Source organism: Botryllus schlosseri, chromosome 3, assembly GCF_051294905.1.
Source record: "Botryllus schlosseri isolate E-star chromosome 3, Bs_hap1, whole genome shotgun sequence".
Taxonomy (NCBI): Eukaryota; Metazoa; Chordata; class Ascidiacea; order Stolidobranchia; family Styelidae; genus Botryllus; species Botryllus schlosseri.
Window position 1 is genome coordinate 15,536,763 of NC_137238.1, and position 19,975 is coordinate 15,556,737.

Consider the following 19,975-nt stretch of genomic DNA (forward strand, 5'->3'; position numbering starts at 1 on the left):
AGTCTGTGGAACATTGATCGACTGCATGGTATAGATACAACACATGCTTTGGTGTAGGTAATTGGTGACTGGTCTCAACCACTGCGGTGTTTAGTGCTTACGGTCACCTTGGACAGTACGGCAGACATTTCAATCAGAGTAAAAAGCAGCATTGTTTACTCTTCAAGTTCAACAACATCTGACTGTAAATTGACAAATATCTTGCTACAGTAAGCTGAATTTCAATTCAAAGTGGAATCTTCAATAGGTATGTTCGAGAATGGCGGTGCAACAGGGGAGGGAACTCGTGATTCGTAAACATAAAAATCATTACAAATCAGAACATGCCTGAAAACATCAGGTACAAATTGTGCAACAGAAGGACAAATGGCATTGTTTTATAGCCCACCACTGCTGGGCAATGTCCGGACTGCAGCAGAAACGTGGTTCCGCATGGGTCGTAGATGGATACTAAACTCAAAAATTAATTTTGTATCATGAGATTTTGGCCAGAATACGCTTAAACATTTAAAAAAATATATCGACTGGACTATAAATCACAAATGAATAGAAAGTCACTGAATGTTTGGCGAAAACTGCTAATTTCACACAATAGGTAACAATTCTATAACATGGTTTCGGCTTTTTATGCAGATAGCAGACATGATGTGCAATGAGTAGGCAACTGTATGTGTATTAGGAGTATGGAACCAGCTAGAACAGTGGTTCCCAACGTGGGCGATATCGCCCCCCAGGGGGCGATTTGGCGGTCTAGGGGGGCGAAAATGACGAAGGGGGCGACAGGGGGGCGAAAATAGCAAAGGGGGCGATGGCGCGTCAAAACGGCTGACCTTTTTTTTTTTTTTTTTTTTTAGTCAACCCACGGAAATTTAGTTACAAAAGTGTGTCAAATTAGACATCGAGCCGAAATTTTGACCTTTTTTTTTTTTTTTTTTAGTCAACCCGCCGGTGATTACAGTTTGTATGCCCGATTTTCGGCACACAAAATTTTGGGGGGCGATGATCGGTGTTAACCTGGAAAAGGGGGCGATGGGTCGAAAAAGGTTGGGAACCACTGAGCTAGAATGTGTTAGTAACCCATATTACCCTAAAAAGATCATGGTCAACTCAAATAGCCATTGTGAAGGCAGCAATCAGTAGGAATAAAATAATTCAGCACCGCAACGCAAGACGAGGCAGGGAGCAGATTCCGCCCTTGCGGACTTTGCATTGAAAATTTATTGGTTCGGTTTCTATATGCACAGCGAAATCTGAGCATACCTGCCTTTTGAAACTGTGTGGAGACAAAGCAACAAGAAAGCCTTAATTCAAGTAGAGGGTTTTCAAATAGGCTATCAAATCTATAGAAGCTGTCTCATTCTTTTCAAATTTTACTGTAAACCTCATGAAATTGCTGAGTTGTCTATGAAAACGATGCAAAACAAATTTGACGCAATTCTAACCCGTAGAAGCAAAGTTATTCGAGTTTTTCATTACCGTGATAAATCTGGGATTACCCACCGCCAATGCAATCTTTGCAAATTTAAAAATTTTACCTGCAATAACACTAACGCTTCTACTGGCTGTAATTGAGCAAAAATTTTTATGCATTGTTCTTTTAGGCAACTTGACAATTTTATGGGGTCGACAGTCAAATTTGGAAATTTTTGTTCTATTTTTTATATTAAATTCAAAAATTTCAATTGGCTCTACGTCGGCTTTTACTGGTTGGAATCGAGCCAAATTTGGTGTGTAGTTTTTTTTTTAGGCAGCCTAATAATTTAATCAGTGAATCCCTGAAATCCGGAAGGAAAGTTATTTTTGGACAGTCCTAATGAGCAGCGTTGAACCTGTCTTCACGACAATGGGTTTTGAGAATGTTCAAAAGCTTTTTACAACAATTTGGTCGGACTGAAAAATTGCGTGCAATTTCATGGATATTCAAGGAGGGAAAAATCGAAAACTAACTGGAAATATACTATTTTGCTCCATCCCCATTGGAGCACGGAGAGTAGGGTTGTTGGAAATTTTTTTTTTCCGCATACCAGGAATTCACTGATTAAATTGCTAGGTTGCCTAAAAAAATATGCTATACACAAAATTTGGCTCAATTCCAACTAGTAGATATGCGAATTCACCGGTTTAAAGTGAGCAAAAATTGTTAAGCATAATTCTTGCAGACAACTTTCTATTTCATAGGGTGGACACTTTGGTAGTAAAATTGAATTTTCTTTCAAATACATGCGTGGTCACATCTACAAGTTGGAATCGAGCCGAATTTGGTGTAAGCTACAGCAGTTTTTGGCAACCTAACAATTCAATCAGTGAATCTGCTGAATCCGGAAACAAAGTCAATTTTGAACAACCTGAACGGGCGCTAAGAAATGGCGAGAAAACAAGTCCTAAAAACGACAACGATTAATAGTTCATCATTCTCTTGATAGCGGAGATGCATTTCCATTTATCCGGAATGTAGAACGGTTCGAATATGTGCGGGAAAGGCGTGTCGTATCCGCAGACCCGTTCGATGGGACACTCGAGATTCAGAAAACATTCGCGTTGTACTTTAGCCGCTATTTCCGCCGCGAAACCGCCCGTCAAAGGCGCCTCGTGCGACACCAGCAAACGTCCTGTTTTTTCCACCGATTTACATACCGTGTCGGAGTCCCAAGGTAAAATCGTGGCTAAATCAATGACTTCGCATGACACGCCGAGTTCTTCCATCGCCAGTTTGCGGACTTCTTTTAAAACGTGTACTTGAGTTCCGTAACCCACAAGCGTTACATCGTTTCCTTCAAAGACTACGTCTGCTTTACCCAAAGGTAACAGGTACTCTCCTACCGGGACTTCCTCTTCCGCAGAGCGGTATAGTACCTTAGGCTCTAAAAACAGGCAAGGATTCGGGTCTTGTATGCAGGATAACAGTAATCCTTTAGCTTGAATACAATTTCGTGGCATTACTACCTTTATGCCTGGAGTGTGCGCGAAATACGCTTCTGGAGATTGTGAATGATACAAGGCGCCGTGACCTACTGCGCTGCATGGGGCACGGATTGTGAGCTTACCACAATCAAAAAGTCCGCCGGATCGATAACGGAATTTAGCAGCTTCATTGACGATCTGATCAAAAGCTGGGAATATATAATCCGCAAATTGGATTTCTGCGATAGTGGTGGCACCGGCACTCGCAGCGCCGATCGCGAATCCGACAATTCCTTGTTCGCATAACGGAGTGTTGAAGACTCTATCGCTGCCGTACTTATCCCTTAGACCGACAGTGCAGCGAAAAACACCCCCGAACGCGACGTCCTCTCCGAAAACCAATGCGGTCGGATCATTTTCCAATGTAATATCCATGGCGCTCGTCAGAGATTGCAGCAAATTCATGTTGCGGGTTTCGCCGTATTTTGTGACAGGTTGGTCAGGCTCGAACGCGAAGTGAATGGATCTTTGCTGAATTTTTTGGCCGATTGCTGCCAGGCGGTACACGCCTGCGGCATTTGCGGCGAGATTGGTCTTTGAAATCAACCTCGACAACATATTCTTATCGACTACAATAGAGCTTTCGCAACAAATATAATGATTCGTTACTGTTAAGAAAATAGATGCGTTATAAGTAGGGCAATTTTTTTTGACCTAAAAAATGGAAGATTTTGACCTAAAAAATCTGAATTTTGACCTTTTTTGACCTATAAAAACTGAAATTTGACCAAATTTTGACCTCACGTATGCAAATTAGGTGTTTTCGCATATAATGTTAAAATTGTACTACTTATCTTCATTTCTGGTTGGAGCTGTCTGTCCTTACAAAGTAGATTGGCCTGAAAAAACGTTTTTGGCTCAAAAACTGACAGATTTTTACATGAAAAACTAGTATTTTAACGAAATCTGGCCCTATGAAGAATTCCAGTAGTTACATTACGTATTCTGGTGGAAATAATTAAAATTTGTTGTAGTACAAAGAAAGATCCTTTCCTACATCATCGGGTAGAAAGTGTCTGTCCTTACTACGTAGCTTGCCAAGAACGGAGAAAGAACGTTCAACAGCAGCATTTGTTGGCTGACAACACTCAAGTTGTGTGCACACTGCTGGTGACAAACCGTGTTGCTTCATTCTGACAATGTTGTCTATATCACAATTTTTCAGCTTGCGCTTCTTGATATAAGAACCATGCAATGTCCAAGCAGTCTTGCTTCAGCTAGGATATTGCGGTACGTTGACCATAAAACCATGTCACTATTTGTTTCATTTGACCATTTATGATTCATAATGAGCAGACGATGATCCGTTTACAACGGTAGGCCTATAAAGTAAGCTACAAGCTGCAAAATATCAAGTGATAAGTTCACCGACAGCGCAAAATCTACGATACAAACGAAATGCAGAGGTCAAAAAATGTTTGACTTTGTAAACAATTTTGACAAATTTTGACCTAAAGCTACAATTTTGACCTAATTTTGACTTTTTTTGACATGTCAAAAAAAAAATTGCCCTAGTTATAAGGTTTTCAGATAGAGCACAGGCAAATTGCAAATACAGAGTATTCAAAGCAACTCAACACAATTGTATAAACCTGACCCTTTAATTTTCACATATGGAAAAAGCACACTTTCAGACATCATATAGTTGAAATCTTTTATTTTCTGTGTCCAGTTCTTCTGTTATTTTCCTTACATTCTGTTAATGTCCCAACTTTCTTCGCTTCCTATCATCATTCGGCATCAAGCCATTTTTGCATTTTACTTTGTCTGCAAATAATTTTTCGATAGAAGGAACAGTTTGCAACATACAGCATAACTTTTACACTCGAAGATCTGGGGGGGGGGTCACTCCCAAGGATCGCATTGCTACAAAATGCATTGTATTATTTCGATTACAATCATAGTTCAATAAAAGTCTCTCTGTCTCTGTCCGTAAGGTAAATTCACCATCCATCCTGACCTCCTCATCATGTTTTATGTTATAGGTCATATTCCATTCATTATTAGCATAGGCTATAATATATATTCCTCAGTATCACACGCTTCCAAAGTCGTTCAAGCATAAATTGAGTGCTATAGCTTTTTACCAACTAACTATAAATATATACTGTGCACTGTTGAACGCAGTCAACTTATTTATTCCTTATCTTGTTAACTCGTGCCTATAGCCCAGGCGTCGTTTTGGCCAATTCGCTATAGTGTTAGACTACTGCGAGAGCTCCTATCAAAGTTGCGAGCGTGTCGTTTAGTTTCAAGTTTCCATGATGCAGTAACTGTCCACTGAAGCTGTAGCTTACTTGATGATCACCTGAGTCATGATCCTTTCGCTACAGTCTGGTTCTGCAATGGTTTATATTTTTCCGTGTATTTGCATTTTTGGTTGGAACTGAATGGGCAATTCTCTGGCCCCGGACTGTTCAGAGCAGAGTCAAGTGTACCTGTTTGATGATGGTGTGATCAGATTAGATGACCTTCATGGTCTTATCGATCATTCCTATCTAATATCGAATACTGTGCATGCATATTTTCTGTACCACCACTTCTGGTGTTATGTATTTTGGTTGGATGAAAATAAAGACTCTCTCTCTCTCTCTTTCTGGCTGCGAAAATTTGAAAAAACACTGTATGGTAAATTAAAAGTAAATACCAGTACCGTGCTCACTGTCATGCTACGTTTGAAATTAAAGATCAAAGTTTAGCAGTGAGTATGTAATTAGAGTGAGCACCACGTATCGTATCGGAGCGCGACAAACCACGATCGAATCTTTGCAGAATGAAAATGTAAATGCACTGCAGTTGCATTGGGGTGGACATAAATTGGCAATGTCACAGATGTCGGTGATGTCAGAGATCTCAGTACTAGTTTGCTTCAGGGATGCCACTGGGATATTTCGGAAAAACCCAGACGTGAAGGCCAAATAAACCCAGAAACACCCAGATCCCATATTTCATTCAAATTTACATAAATTAGCTGTAGAACTGACAGTCATACAGCCATAGTAACCTTTGATATTGAATTTCCAACAGTTTATACTATACATTTTACTCGGTTAACATTGAAAATCCCCCCCCCCTAAAAAAAAGTTGTTTTCTTCTCGACTGGTGCGCGCCTTCAATACTTAATAGTGTAATAAAGTTCGTAAGAATGCCATCCATTCTGAGGGGGATTTTCGTATTATTTTCAGTGACCTAACGAGATTGAAAGTAGGTTTAAATTGATTAATCCCAATCACTTTTATCCGGGATAATGACACAAACCAACGTTTCGTCGAATAAAATAACCGCCATAACTGCCAAATCATAAAATTCAGGGTGTATTCGAATGTGCTAATATAACCAACCCAGCCACTGATCGAATAGCTTGCTAGGGGTGTCCCGGTGCGAACCAGGGTTGTAACCAACTCACCAGGCTCCGAGTCACAAGGCAATGTCAATTTATAGTTTTGACTCGAGTCAAGTATAGTCATCTCAAATCACCACCTATAGTCAAGTCCGAGTCCAAGTCAGCGAGCAGGGGGCCGAGTCCGAGTCATATGGTATTACGGCTCGAGTCCGAGTCCAAGTCATTGTGTTGACTATATGCTCAGTTTCCTGTTAAAGTCTTGTTATAACTCCACTTTGTAGCTCGGTTTGGTGTTATCGAATGGTTCGCATTTATAACATATTAATTTTCCACACTATTAGCAGTTTCTGATCGCATATTTAAGTACCAGTCCCGGCAGTCGAAATATCCCAATAGTGTGAATAATTTACTATTCTTCGAAATGTCGGTCTTGGCCGTCTGAGTCTCGGGTCATATGACTTGATTCGAGTCATGCGCAATGACTCCAGTCAATACACAAATTGACTCGAGTCGAGTCATTTCCGTATTTTGAGAAATTGACTTGAGTCAAGTCGAGTCATCAGAAAATCGTAACTCGAGTCAGACTCGATCGAGTCATTACAACCCTGGTGTGAACTAAATAGAATCAGATAACAGTCATTGCCTATGGTCTACCCATGTGCATTGTGCATGTGCATATATAGGACTACCATAAAGTTATTTGTTATTTATCTATACACGACGAATTCGTTTGAGTGATATTAGCAATCAAGTCATAAATTGTTTTAAATTGTAAGACAACGTTTTCAATGAGTTAATGCCCTATGAACAATGAACATGACTTTCTTCGACCTGGAAGATACCATGCATCCAATGAAGCTTCGTCACATCACGCCGAGGCTTCTTATTTTAGTAGTGAAACTGTCTCTGATCAAGACCATGTCGGTACAACAACAGCGAAATCCATCGACAATGACAAACTAAAGAGCGTGCATTTCACAATATTATGAGAGAGAGAGAGAGAGTCTTTATTTTCATCGAACCAAAATACATAACAAACGGCAGTGATGGTGGTACAGAAAATATGCGTGCACGGTATTCGGTATTAGATAGGAATGATCGATAAGACCGTGCAGACATGGGGTGATTACTTCATGAATGTAATCGATTGCGATTACGATTACTTCTGAATGACGCGATTACGGTTACGATTACAGCAAAATCAGGAAGTAGTCGATTACGATTACGATTACATTGGAAAAGTAATCACGATTACTCACGATTACATTTATTTTGCATCTTAGAAGCTATGTTGGAAGACAACATATGGATTGCGCTGAAAAGGCCTAATGAGTATAGGGCAATTTTTTTAACCTAAAAAACGGAAGATTTTGACCTAAAAAAATCGAAATTTTGACCTTTTTTGACCTAAAAAAACTGAAATTTGACCAAATTTTGACCTCACGTATGCAAATTAGGTGTTTTCGCCTATAATGTTAAAATTGTACTACTTATCTTCATTTCTGGTTGGAACTGTCTGTCCTTACAAAGTAGATTGGCCTGAAAAAACGTTTTTGGCTCAAAAACTGACAGATTTTTACATGAAAAACTAGTATTTTAACGAAATCTGGCCCTATGAAGAATTCCAGTAGTTACATTACGTATTCTGGTGGAAATAATTAAAATTTGCTGTAGTACAACGAAAGATCCTTTTCTACATTCTCGGGTAGAAAGTGTCTGTCCTTACTACGTAGCTTGCCAAGAACGGAGAAAGAACGTTCAACAGTAGCATTTGTTGGCTGACAACACTCAAGTTGTGTGCACACTGCTGGTGACAAACCGTGTTGCTTCATTCTGACAATGTTGTCTATATCACAATTTTTCAGCTTGCGCTTCTTGATATAAGAACCATGCAATGTCCAAGCAGTCTTGCTTCAGCTAGGATATTGCGGTACGTTGACCATAAAACCATGTCACTATTTGTTTCATTTGACCATTTATGATTCACAATGAGCAGACGATGGTCCGTTTACAACGGTAGGCCTATAAAGTAGGCTAAAAGCTGCAAAATATCAAATGACAAGTTCACCGACAGCGCAAAATCTACGATACAAACGAAATGCAGAGGTCAAAAAATGTTTGACTTTGTAAACAATTTTGACAAATTTTGACCTAATTTTGACTTTTTTTGACATGTCAAAAAAAAAATTGCCCTACTAATGAGATAACGAACTCCCTTTAAAAAAATGCGTCATTTGTTTGTTACGTCATAATGTATCCATTGCCCATTTTCATGGAGGTCAATTTATCGCGCCCAACGATTTGCATAGGCTACTTGCCAGGGCCATAACTGCCGCACCCCAAATTTTCCAATAGGGTGGAGAACGAGCTCGAAGGCGACTCAAAAAGTATTTCGTAAACCAACATAAGTTATACAGTATTTTCGAGAGATCTAATTGACTTGAAAATCCTCTCTATATCAATGATTGCCAACCGCGGGTCCGAGAGCCGCATGCGGCTCTCAGCTAGCCAACTTGCGGCTCCCCTTGACGTTGAAAAATCCGACAAAAATAATAAAAAATCAATCTATAACAAAAAAAAATGATATTCAAAAATTTCACTTGCTTTGCTTGGAATCTGGAGTTTATAATTTAGGTGAAGACCAATTCCTTTGGTGTCGAGTAGCGATTCTCTACTCAGCAACGATTTCGTTACTCAACTCACGTCAAAAAGTATGCTCGCACTCAAATGCGTCTGGATCGGCACTAAAATTTAAGTCTGCTCATCACCAGACTTGATTAAGTGCAGGTGGTGTTACAACACGTTTTACAACGCTATCTGACCAGCAAACCAATGGATTATTTGACTTGATTGTTAAGTTCAACGGCCGCAATGAATGAATGCTTTTTAACCATGATGAAATGTTTTCAAGTCATATTGTAGTTAATGGGGCCACTGACCCTATATAGTAATTTACAACTTGAGTTGCTAGACATGCAGTCACATATAAAGACATGACAATTTGTTTATGCGCCTCACGAAAGTTTTTCTTTTAGTCTGCTACGTTTGAGCCACTACAATATCTTTTGATTATGTAACAATACCGGAGGTCACGAATTAAGAGCATACACTAAAGTCATTATAACAAAAAACCAGAGGTCATAATTATGAATTACGTTGCCCCAGCTCTACAGGTAGGTAATTGTGTGGCGAGATAGAGCAGTGGTATAATCCACAGCCGCAACACCAATGGGTTGCGGGTACGAGTCTGAACGAGGTCGACTTCGGAATTCCTACCTAAGTGTTGGAGGTTTATCTAGGCTCCTCCTCGCCGCCTCACCCACGTAAGCGGTGTCTTACAAAATGCTTAGAAGTGGGCCGTGCTGCAGGTCGGCAGATACGGAATCGAAAATGCATAAAATCGGCCTGGTGTAAATGTCTGTGGTAGTCGACAAACACCATGATTACCTCAAACAAATAAACTACAGGTATATCTGACCATCGCGGGCTGAGAGAGGATTAAAAATTAATAGTAATATATTGCAATTACTAAATTTCTTGACGAAATTCAGTCTTCAACTTGAGATTACCACCCTACGGGGGCCAAAGACCAACGTTTGGACTGGGGGACGAATTGCTGTTTTGGTCCCACGCTAACGTGATATATAAGCCCATGGCCATGGCGGCAGGAACCAATGTTGAATAAAAATTATGAAATGACGATAGGCGCCCGTTTCAAGTAGAGTCATATGAGAATAAGACGAAGCGAACATAAAATTCTTCCTTCAACTGAATACAGATTGTAGCGGTCGCTGCAACGGCTTGTTGCAAGACACGCTGGTATAGTGCTTGATTGGAGTCGAAGCTACAGCTTACAGTTCCTGTTGTACGCACTAGTCACTGACTAATGACCGCTCTGAGTACACTTGCAATCCTGATCACACACGCAGATCCAAGGAGCTTTCTTTACTAGCACAAAACAGCCAAATAGTAGTAATAGTGGTCAGAAACTTGTAGATTTACCAGGTTCAAATGATACTGCGGTTCAATAAGAAATAGAAAGAATAAATGAAGCGAAATGGAGCCAATTGTCTATTTTACGACTGAAGCGCGAGCGCGCCGACCTCAGTATGCGGGCTCTGAGATCACGTGCGTCGCAGACTAACTGTGCCGTCACAGCTTGTGGTTTCGAGAGTGACCTATTTACGCTTTCGCGCACAACGGAATTAGGACAGTCATTTACACTCCCCCTTTTAAGGACATTTTTGTGCAACATAAAATGTCTTTACAACTATTTTCGCAAACGTGTAAACAATGTGGCTCCACTTCGGGAAATCGGACTACACTGATAACACATAGAGATATCCAAATGATCTCAAGTATGTACGAAAACGAATAACAATAACAACAACAACAACAACAACAAAAATAACGAGATTCACACATATCACACAGCGAAAAACAGACAATCAAGAATCGACTGATATTAAAAGCACCAACTTGTGAATGGGGCGGTCAACATAAGTGGAAGAAGCAGTGCGTCTACCTTTTGCATCAAGCTCCGTTGTCGCAACTAACACAGTTGCTTTCCGAATGTGCCCATCACCACTTGGCGTGACAACCTCAACTCGGCCAAGTTTCCAAAAATTCCGGGGCTGATTAGGGTCAGAAATTAAAACAACATCGCCGGGTTTGAAATCCCGTTTGACATCATTCCATTTACTTCGATTTTGCAGTGAGCTCAAATACTCGCGTTTCCATTTACTCCAAAACTCATTGGCGAGGTACTGGACCCTGCGCCATCTTTTTACCAAATATATATCACATTTTTGAAATACTTCTGGTGGAGGCAACAAAACCTTGGACTTCAATGTGAGAATATGCTGAGGGGACAATGGGATTGGAGCTGATGGGTCATTCAAATTTTGCACACACAACGGTCTTGAATTTACAATATTCTCAACTTCGGCAAGAAATGTACGGTAAGACTCATCACACAAGATATGACCAAATTTCAGCAACAAAGGATTAAGAGCAGCCTTCACGGTTCGGATTTGTCTTTCGACTGCTCCCGACATGTGGCTAGCATGGGGAACGGCAAAGTTGAATTCAATAAAATCGCAATGCTCATTCAATAAGAAGTTTTTCACTTTAGTTTGGTTCAATTTCACAGCAGCTTTTTTCAACTCATTACTAGCGCCGACAAAATTTGTGCCACAGTCACATCTCAGCTGCGTCATAGGACCTCTACGGGCCAACATTCTGCGGAGGGCATTGATGAAGGAATCAGTGGTCATAGCATTCAACGATTCCAAATGGATAGCACGAGAAGACAAACATGTAAACACAACACAATAACGCTTCAGAGTAGATCGCTTCTCTTTCACGTAGTATATACCAAAGACATCGCACGCAACGTAGGTGAAGGGAGCTTCAGTATCAAACCTATCTACTGGCAAAGGCGCCATTTTCTGGCTCTCAAGGGGCCGTCGCAACTTGCGACAAGTAACACAACAACCAATTACATGCGTCACTCGAGACGATCCATTTATCAACCAATATCCGTGTTGACGGATAAGATTCAAAGTCATGTAGCGACCGGAGTGGTTACTACGTTCATGGAAATGACGCACCAGCATATCAGTGATGCACGACTTCTTGGGTATCAAGACTGGGTGTTTCACATTATAGGGCTCATCAGAATTTTCAATGCGACCTTCGAGTCGTAGCATACCACAAGAATCGAGAAACGGATTCAAGCGAAACAAAGCACTATTTTTCTGCAGTGGTTTCCCACTGTGCAAAGTCTCAATTTCCTTTGCGAAACATTCGTACTGAGCTGAGCGCACAAGCAGACATTCAACATCTTGAAGTAAACTTACAGACAGATCTCCTGGATCCGATTTTTTCAATATAGCAACAAAACGCATAGCTTTAGCCACAGATCTCTTACACTTATCCCAACACGAGAAATGCCCAAGGGTATCTGGATCAATAACCCCAAACGTAGGGTGCGTTTGATTTTGCACTACGTTACTCACAAAGGCAGTTGCTTTTCTCATTTCATTAGCAATTACTGTTTTTTCTGACTCACACGGTTCAAAGGTGGACTCAGGGGCCTCAAAGGGACCCACGACATGCAGGAAACTAGGGCCACACAACCAACGACATGTTGCATTGAAATCACTCACAGGGATACCTCTACTGGCATCATCACTCGGGTTTTGTGCAGAAGGCACGTAGTACCATGAATCCACATCAGTATGGTCATGGATTGTCTGGACTCGATTTGCGACATACGCATGAAATCGCTTAGCTTCATTTTTGATGTAGCCTAAAACTACCATGAAATCAACCCAGAAATACTCTACAACATTCTCATACTTCAACTCGTCGCGAAGAAACCGACTCATCCGCGACGACACAACAGCAGCGCTCAATTCCAGCCTAGGAATAGAAACTTGCTTATTCAATGGGGCTACACGAGCTTTCCCCATCGCAAGGGAACAGGACACATCCCCTTTGTCATTTACCAAACGCACATAGGAACACTGACCATATGCGAAATTACTAGCATCAGAAAAATGATGCAGCTCAACATGCTCTACTTTGCCAAAATCAAGGGGCTTATAACAACGTCTTATGTGGACCGACTCAATTAAATGGATATCCGAACGCCATTTCTCCAAGCGCATCCACAACTCTTGGGGAACAGGGTCGTCCCAAGATGCATTAGCTTTACACAGTGATTGCAAAATGGCTTTGGGCTCAATCAATATAACAGCAGCGAGGCCTAACGGGTCATATATTGAAGCCACGGTCGACAAAATGCCACGCCTGGTACACGGACAATCTTTGAGTTGCATGCGAAACTGCAACGAATCATTTTCAATACACCAAACGATACCAAGCGTTCTTACATTGGGCAATGCGTCCTTTTTCAAATCAACTTCTTTTATGTCCTTAGCTCTATCGGACGGTTCAATACTTTCAATCACTTTACGACTATTTGAGACGAATTTGCAGAGCTTCATGCCAAAATTTCCACACAACGCGCTGCTACTTATAGCCAGCGCAATCATCTCAGATTCATCGTCTAGGGATATTATGCCATCATCCATATAAAAGTTATCTCGGATGAAATCTGCCGCAGGCGTGCCAAATTCTACTTCACCATCATCTGCCGCACGTTTCAGGCCAAAGTTGCAAACGGAGGGACTGCTACAAGCCCCGAACAAATGAACTTTTAGACGATACTCTATCAACTTGCCATTTACAACATCGCCATCTTCCCACCAAAAGAAGCGCAGCAGATCGCGGTGCTTGGGACTGACAAAAAACTGAAAGAACATACTTTTCAAATCCGCACTCATGGCGTAATCAAACTTTCTCATTCGACAAAGCACACCTAACATTTTGTTCAACAGATCTGGGCCAGTTAGCAGGTAATCATTCAAACTCATGCCTAAATACTTGGCAGAGCCATCAAACACGACACGTATTTGGTTTGGCTTACGTGGGTGGTACACACCCATGTGGATCAAGTAGTTCACTTTACCATTATTCAGATCAAGCTCATTATTAGGGACTTTCTCGGCATACATGCTCAAAATATCACTCATAAATGTGGCATAGTCATTACGAAAATCATCATGCTTTGCCAAACGCTTACCAAGTTGGGCAGTTCTTTTCAAAACGAACGATTTGTTGTTGGGGATATCGACAGTCTCGTCTCGAAGCGGGAGAGGCATTTCGTAATGCTTGTCTGGACGCTGCTTTATCCCGTCTGAAATTATCTGCAGGAATCTTCGATCTTCTATGGAGAGCGACGATAACTTTCCTTTATGCTCGGCGAACTCCAATTCAAACATGTTCTTCACTGCGTTCGGGTTGATTATCTCTTTTGCTCGCGATGCTAATACAATGTTAGCGTCATTGTTCATTTCTTGCACTATGATCCTATGACATATAGCATTGTTAGGATCAACACCTTTACAGATTTTACCGACAACACCCCATCCCAAGTCGGTCTTCATAGCAAACGGCTCATTATCTCCCCCAGCCACCACTTCACGAGGGATTAGCGCTGCGACCACATCACTCCCCAGCAAGATGCCGACTTTTGCATTAGGCAGATAAGGAGGCAACTCATCTGCTACCTTCCGGAGGTGTGCCCACTCTTTGCATGCGGACGCTTTAGGAATCTGTGTTCTGTTCGCGGGTATCTCATCTCTGACATACGCTTGTGCTACGTTGACACTCTTCATCTTGTCATAGGATGTAACTTCGAGGTTCCAAACTTTCTCAATAGGCCATGCATCCTTTCCGCTCATTGTAGACAACTCGACATGCGTGGATTGACTATTCAGACGAAGCTCACTCTTTATCTCTTCCGTAACAAAAGAACGGTTACTCAACGAGTCCAGTGCGGCGTAACAAAGGGTAATCTTCGTGGGATCCGACTTGGGATTAACCCAGACCGGTACCAGCATGGTATTATCGATTTCCATGGTTTCGGACTCACAGACTTGAATGCAATTTGAAACACTGGGAGCAGAGCTCAAATGAAGGCTAGTTAAATGGAACTTGCCGCATGTCTTGCAAACCACACGCTTGGTACAGTCTTGCCCCTTGTGGGATCTACTACACTTTTCTCCACACCCATAACATAAAAATTGTCGTACATATACGATTTTCGCTCAGAGAAGGGCAACTTCCCGAAATCAACACAATCCGAGATATGATGGCCTTTCTTTTTACAAAAGATGCAATCGAACTCATCTGGCTTCACATTAGTTCCGAATGACACACTTGGCTTATCACGCGAAATCTTTTGAGCGGAATGAGTGACGTTACTATGTCGGTCTTCATTAAGCATTCTGAATTCCGGCATGTTTTGAAGCTCTGACTGATCTCTTACAAATGACACGAAATACTCAAAGGGCGGGTAGCAATTTTTATCATTCGTTTCCACTTTGTATTGCGCCACTTTAACGCGCCACTTCTCGACCAGTGACGGAGGTAACTTCTTCACTATGTACATATGACTTGACGAGTAATCAAGAATGCCCAACTCTGATACATAATGCTTGTTGACTACTACTTGCTCCAAAAAATCAGAGAACTCGCGCAGACCAAGTTTGTCATAATCCTTTATGTAGCGCCAAGCACGCAGTCTATTCAGGAAGGTTTGGCCAATGACAACAGGGCTTCCATACCTGTCTCGCAAGTCTCCGATTGCTTTTTGGTAGGATTCCTCCGTACCATTCAAAAAATGACTTTTAACAACTTTCAATGGGTCGGGACCAAGATGCTGTTTCAACAAATTCATCTTCTCATTGACACAGTACACTCTATCTTCTACCAAAGCCTTGAACGAATTCTCCCACTCTATATAGTTGGTTTCATCACCATCAAAAACCCAAACTTTAATATCGGGTATACGCGTCCTAGGTCTTACATTGTATTGACGTTCACTTGGTATAAGCATGGAATGATCGGTGGGCGATTTAGGACTCGGCACAAACAGTTTTTGTTCAATTGCTTGCGGTTCGACACATGAGACATGGTTCATCGGGGGAGATTTATCAATGACTAAGGTTGGTGATTTAGGTTCCGTAAATTTGACAGTAGATGGCCTTACTTCGGGACGGTCATGAGAGTCACTTAGAACAAAGTTTTTTACCTTGTCTCCTGAATTCAAAACCGGAACGCTATTCTGTATTTCTGCAAAGCTAGATCCAACATACTGGGTATCTTCATCCAGACCAAAGGGGTTTTCCTCCTTTTCAATTCGCTCACAAACTGCGATCACGGCTTCTTTTTCAGCAATTTGACTCTTCAGAGCCAATTGCGACAACTTTGCTTCATCTTCAAATAACTTCTTTTTCATTTCAGCTTCTTGCTCTGAAAATTCCAGTCTTGCTTTTAAAGCGGCGGTTTCTTTTTGGTGATCATAAATTTGCTGTTTGTGACTGATGCGACTGTTCTGTGTGTGACGGCTCGATCTCGAGCCGGCTCCAGATCTCGCGCGGCTACATACGGATCCATTTTCAGATGGAAGCATCATGAAATCTTTGACTTCTTGCCGGACTTTTTTAATATCTATCTCAACCAACCTCAGACTGTTGGTGAAATCTTTTGTTTCCGTACTTTCAGCGTGATTTGAAATAATTTCTTCCGTAATTTTGCGCAATTCGTCTCTGCAGCGAGAAACGCCTTTCATTGCTTCCCGTAATTCTTCTTTATTTGCGGATTGCGTCATTATATCCTCAACCGATTCGATGCGACTTTCAACTTCTCCTTTTGTTTCACGGAACTGACGACCAAGTTCAACCAATCTCTGATCGAATCCATGGAAAGTGCCGTCACTACTGGTTGGAACATCAGAACCCACTGACTTGCTATTCGCGGGGCTCTGGTCCACAATTTCTTTCTTGACACTTCCGCGTCCGTCTTCAACATTCTCTGAACTTGGCGGAGCCGGGCCGTCAGCACTTGTCTCTGACGTTGCCACAGTTTTACTTTGTACGGCTGAGCAGTCAGCTTTCTCTGGCGTTGCTGCAGCTTCCATTACTTTCAACTTCTCCAACTTTCAGTTTTGTAACTGGTAAAGTTTCTGACTGTAGCGGTCGCTGCAACGGCTTGTTGCAAGTGTAGCGTCCCCGATTCGGCGATAACTGCTTAACGGGGACGTCGTAAAGAGTGTTCGGGTTCCGGAACCTCTCCTGGCGACGGACGGTTGTTACTACAACACACGAGCCCAGCGTTGTACCATATATAAATCAGTTTAATTTCATAATCCAAGGCGAATCTTCAATACAGCCAAATACGCCAGTGTACTGTACACAAGTACACAATACACACAGACAATCGTTACTGCTCCATCCCTTAGCCAAAAACCCACGTGTCTCCCGAAACTTCAGCGAACATTCCATGCGATTCTACGAAGGAAGAGCGAGTATAACAAATCAAGTGTGACGACACAATGTAATTACTGGACTGTTACAAATCGAATACCAGGGTTTTCACACTACCCTCACCTTTCTTGATTGGATTTTCCCTACAAAAAAAAAATCTCAATCACACAAAATTTACTCAACTAACCAACCCTACAAATGACAGTTGTGATCGCTAGCTCATCAAATCACATACAGTATTAGGCCTAGTATACAAATGTATAGCAATTCGTTCCACTCAACCGAAAGAAAAAATATTAAACTACAATGTCCGTTCCAAATTCGTCATTCCCACACAGTTCGATTTCTACAACTCCTTCACGTCACTGCACCGATTCGCTCCTTCGACGTCGTCTGTCTCGCTCCCCGAATGGTCAGCCTCAGAAACTCAATAAAAATCCCGTTGGTCGCGAATGGGACGAAGGATTTCCGCAGCTCGCTCCAACATCCCTGGGCAGCTGAACTCTCACGTGCACTCAGCGCAACACCATTCTCACGCTTAGTGAAGAAAACATCGGCAGCCGCATTACTATGGTAATCATTCTCCTGCTGCTCGGTCTCTGGTAAACACGAACCGTTGCTCTCAACAACCAAAACCGGCCGTATCGTCGAATCAATCCCGTCCGCAGCAGTGTTACCCCGGCAAATGTCTGTTTCCCTGCTTTCCTCGTCGTCACGACAGCCAGAACACGGCAGCTTAGTCTCAGGCATGCTTGACTCCTTGCCTTCCGCGACCAATATCGCGCATGTCGTCGACGCAACTCCATCAGCAGTGCCATCCCAGTAGGTGTTCGCTCTCCCACCCACGTCATCGTCACAGTAGCCACTACCCTGCTGCTCAGTCAAAGGCAAGCCTGACTCCTTGCTTTCCGTGACCGATAGCTCACGCGTCGCCAAAGCAGCTCCAACAGCAGTAGGGCCATCCCAGTGGGTGTCTACCCTCCCACTCACAGCGTCATCAAGACAGCCACTACTCTGTAGCTCAGTCCAAGGCAAGCCAGACTCCATGCCTTCCGCGGCCGGTAACACACGTGTTGTCAAATCAGCCTCAACAGCAGCAGTGCCATCCCAGTGAGTGTCTACTCTCTCACTCACAGCGTCATCAAGACAGCCACTGCTCTGTTGCTCAGTCCAAGGCAAGCCTGACTCCTTGCCTTCCGCGGCCAATAACGCTCGTGTCGTCAAAGCAGGTCCATCCGCAGCAGTGCCATCCCAGTGGGCGTCTATTCTCCCACTCACAGCGTCATCAAGACAGCCACTGCTCTGTTGCTCAGTCTCCATCTCAGGTAAGCCTGACTTCTTGCCTTCTGATTTCCGCTTCGAAATGCTCGTTCTAGCCGAAAGAAGCCCTGTCCGGCTGTCGCGCACACGGTCAATCCCAGCGGTGACTCCGGCCCCTTGGTCCCCTCGCTGCAGCCTTTCATTGTATCCGTTAATGCACGCCTGTACCTTGTCCGACAGCTTCTGTAGAACATCCCTACGCCACTGCTCCGTCATGGCAGTCTTCCAGTCCATGTCGTTCCAACCGAACCGTCACTTTAAGAAGAGGTCCTGGCGTGCTCGCCAATTTTGTAGCGTCCCCGATTCGGCGATAACTGCTTAACGGGGACGTCGTAAAGAGTGTTCGGGTTCCGGAACCTCTCCTGGCGACGGACGGTTGTTACTACAACACACGAGCCCAGCGTTGTACCATATATAAATCAGTTTAATTTCATAATCCAAGGCGAATCTTCAATACAGCCAAATACGCCAGTGTACTGTACACAAGTACACAATACACACAGACAATCGTTACTGCTCCATCCCTTAGCCAAAAACCCACGTGTCTCCCGAAACTTCAGCGAACATTCCATGCGATTCTACGAAGGAAGAGCGAGTATAACAAATCAAGTGTGACGACACAATGTAATTACTGTACTGCTACAAATCGAATACCAGGGTTTTCACACAAGACACGCTGGTATAGTGCTTGATTGGAGTCGAAGCTACAGCTTACAGTTCCTGTTGTACGCACTAGTCACTGACTAATGACCGCTCTGAGTACACTTGCAATCCTGATCACACACGCAGATCCAAGGAGCTTTCTTTACTACACTGTAAAAAATAAAAACCTCGATTTACCGCGAAATGTTTGGAAGCACGGTAGCCAGACATTTCGTGGTAATCTAACATTACCGTTCGTCAATGTAAATTTAACTTACACTCGCCCGGTAATCTCACTTTACACGCCAGACTGTAATGTTACAGTCACCTCCGGTATATCTAATTTACATGTTCTCCCGTACATTTGCGATCCGCCTTTTACATGACATAGCAAAGATTCATGACTTTATCTCTGTATTGAAGCAAAAGGTTCCTAATTTAAGGTGGCATGTGGCAAACAAATCCAGCAGTGGATGAAAACATATCTATGCTATGGCCCGAAAATGACATTGGACGCTTCACGATTTTGCGTGTCATTCTTGCGCGGGGGCCATGCTAATCTTCTCCACCGCAGCGGAGTATGTGGTCACTATAGAAGTCGACAAATATCCCAAAATAGAACAGAGAATGCGGCGAATGAAATATATCAATCATGAAATCTAAGTCAAGCTGGTGTGCTGAGTCAGATATTCACGGTAACAAATACTATGTAGTACTGTATTACCTTTTAAGATGCGTATTCCATTCAGCATTCCTAGGAATCTTCAACGATCGTGTCCACTTTCTTCAAGCACAACAAGCTTCGCTCCAC

General features: G+C 42.5%; 2 protein-coding genes and 1 pseudogene across 2 annotated transcripts; all 3 read right to left on the reverse strand.

Moving 5' to 3' along the window:
* Positions 1 to 2,163: 2,163 nt before the first annotated feature.
* Positions 2,164 to 3,581, reverse strand: LOC145435864 (2-oxoisovalerate dehydrogenase subunit beta, mitochondrial-like). Its single transcript, XM_080313129.1, has one exon. The coding sequence runs from the start codon at positions 3,517 to 3,519 to the stop codon at positions 2,398 to 2,400; it is 1,122 nt and encodes a 373-aa protein (XP_080169255.1). The 5' UTR covers positions 3,520 to 3,581; the 3' UTR covers positions 2,164 to 2,397.
* A 7,171-nt stretch (positions 3,582 to 10,752) lies between these two features.
* On the reverse strand, positions 10,753 to 14,793 carry LOC145436503 (uncharacterized). The gene has a single exon (XM_080313865.1). It carries the CDS (start codon positions 14,791 to 14,793, stop codon positions 10,753 to 10,755), a length of 4,041 nt encoding a protein of 1,346 aa, XP_080169991.1.
* A 4,873-nt stretch (positions 14,794 to 19,666) lies between these two features.
* LOC145436673 (U6 spliceosomal RNA) lies at positions 19,667 to 19,731 on the reverse strand (annotated as a pseudogene).
* Positions 19,732 to 19,975: the final 244 nt, after the last annotated feature.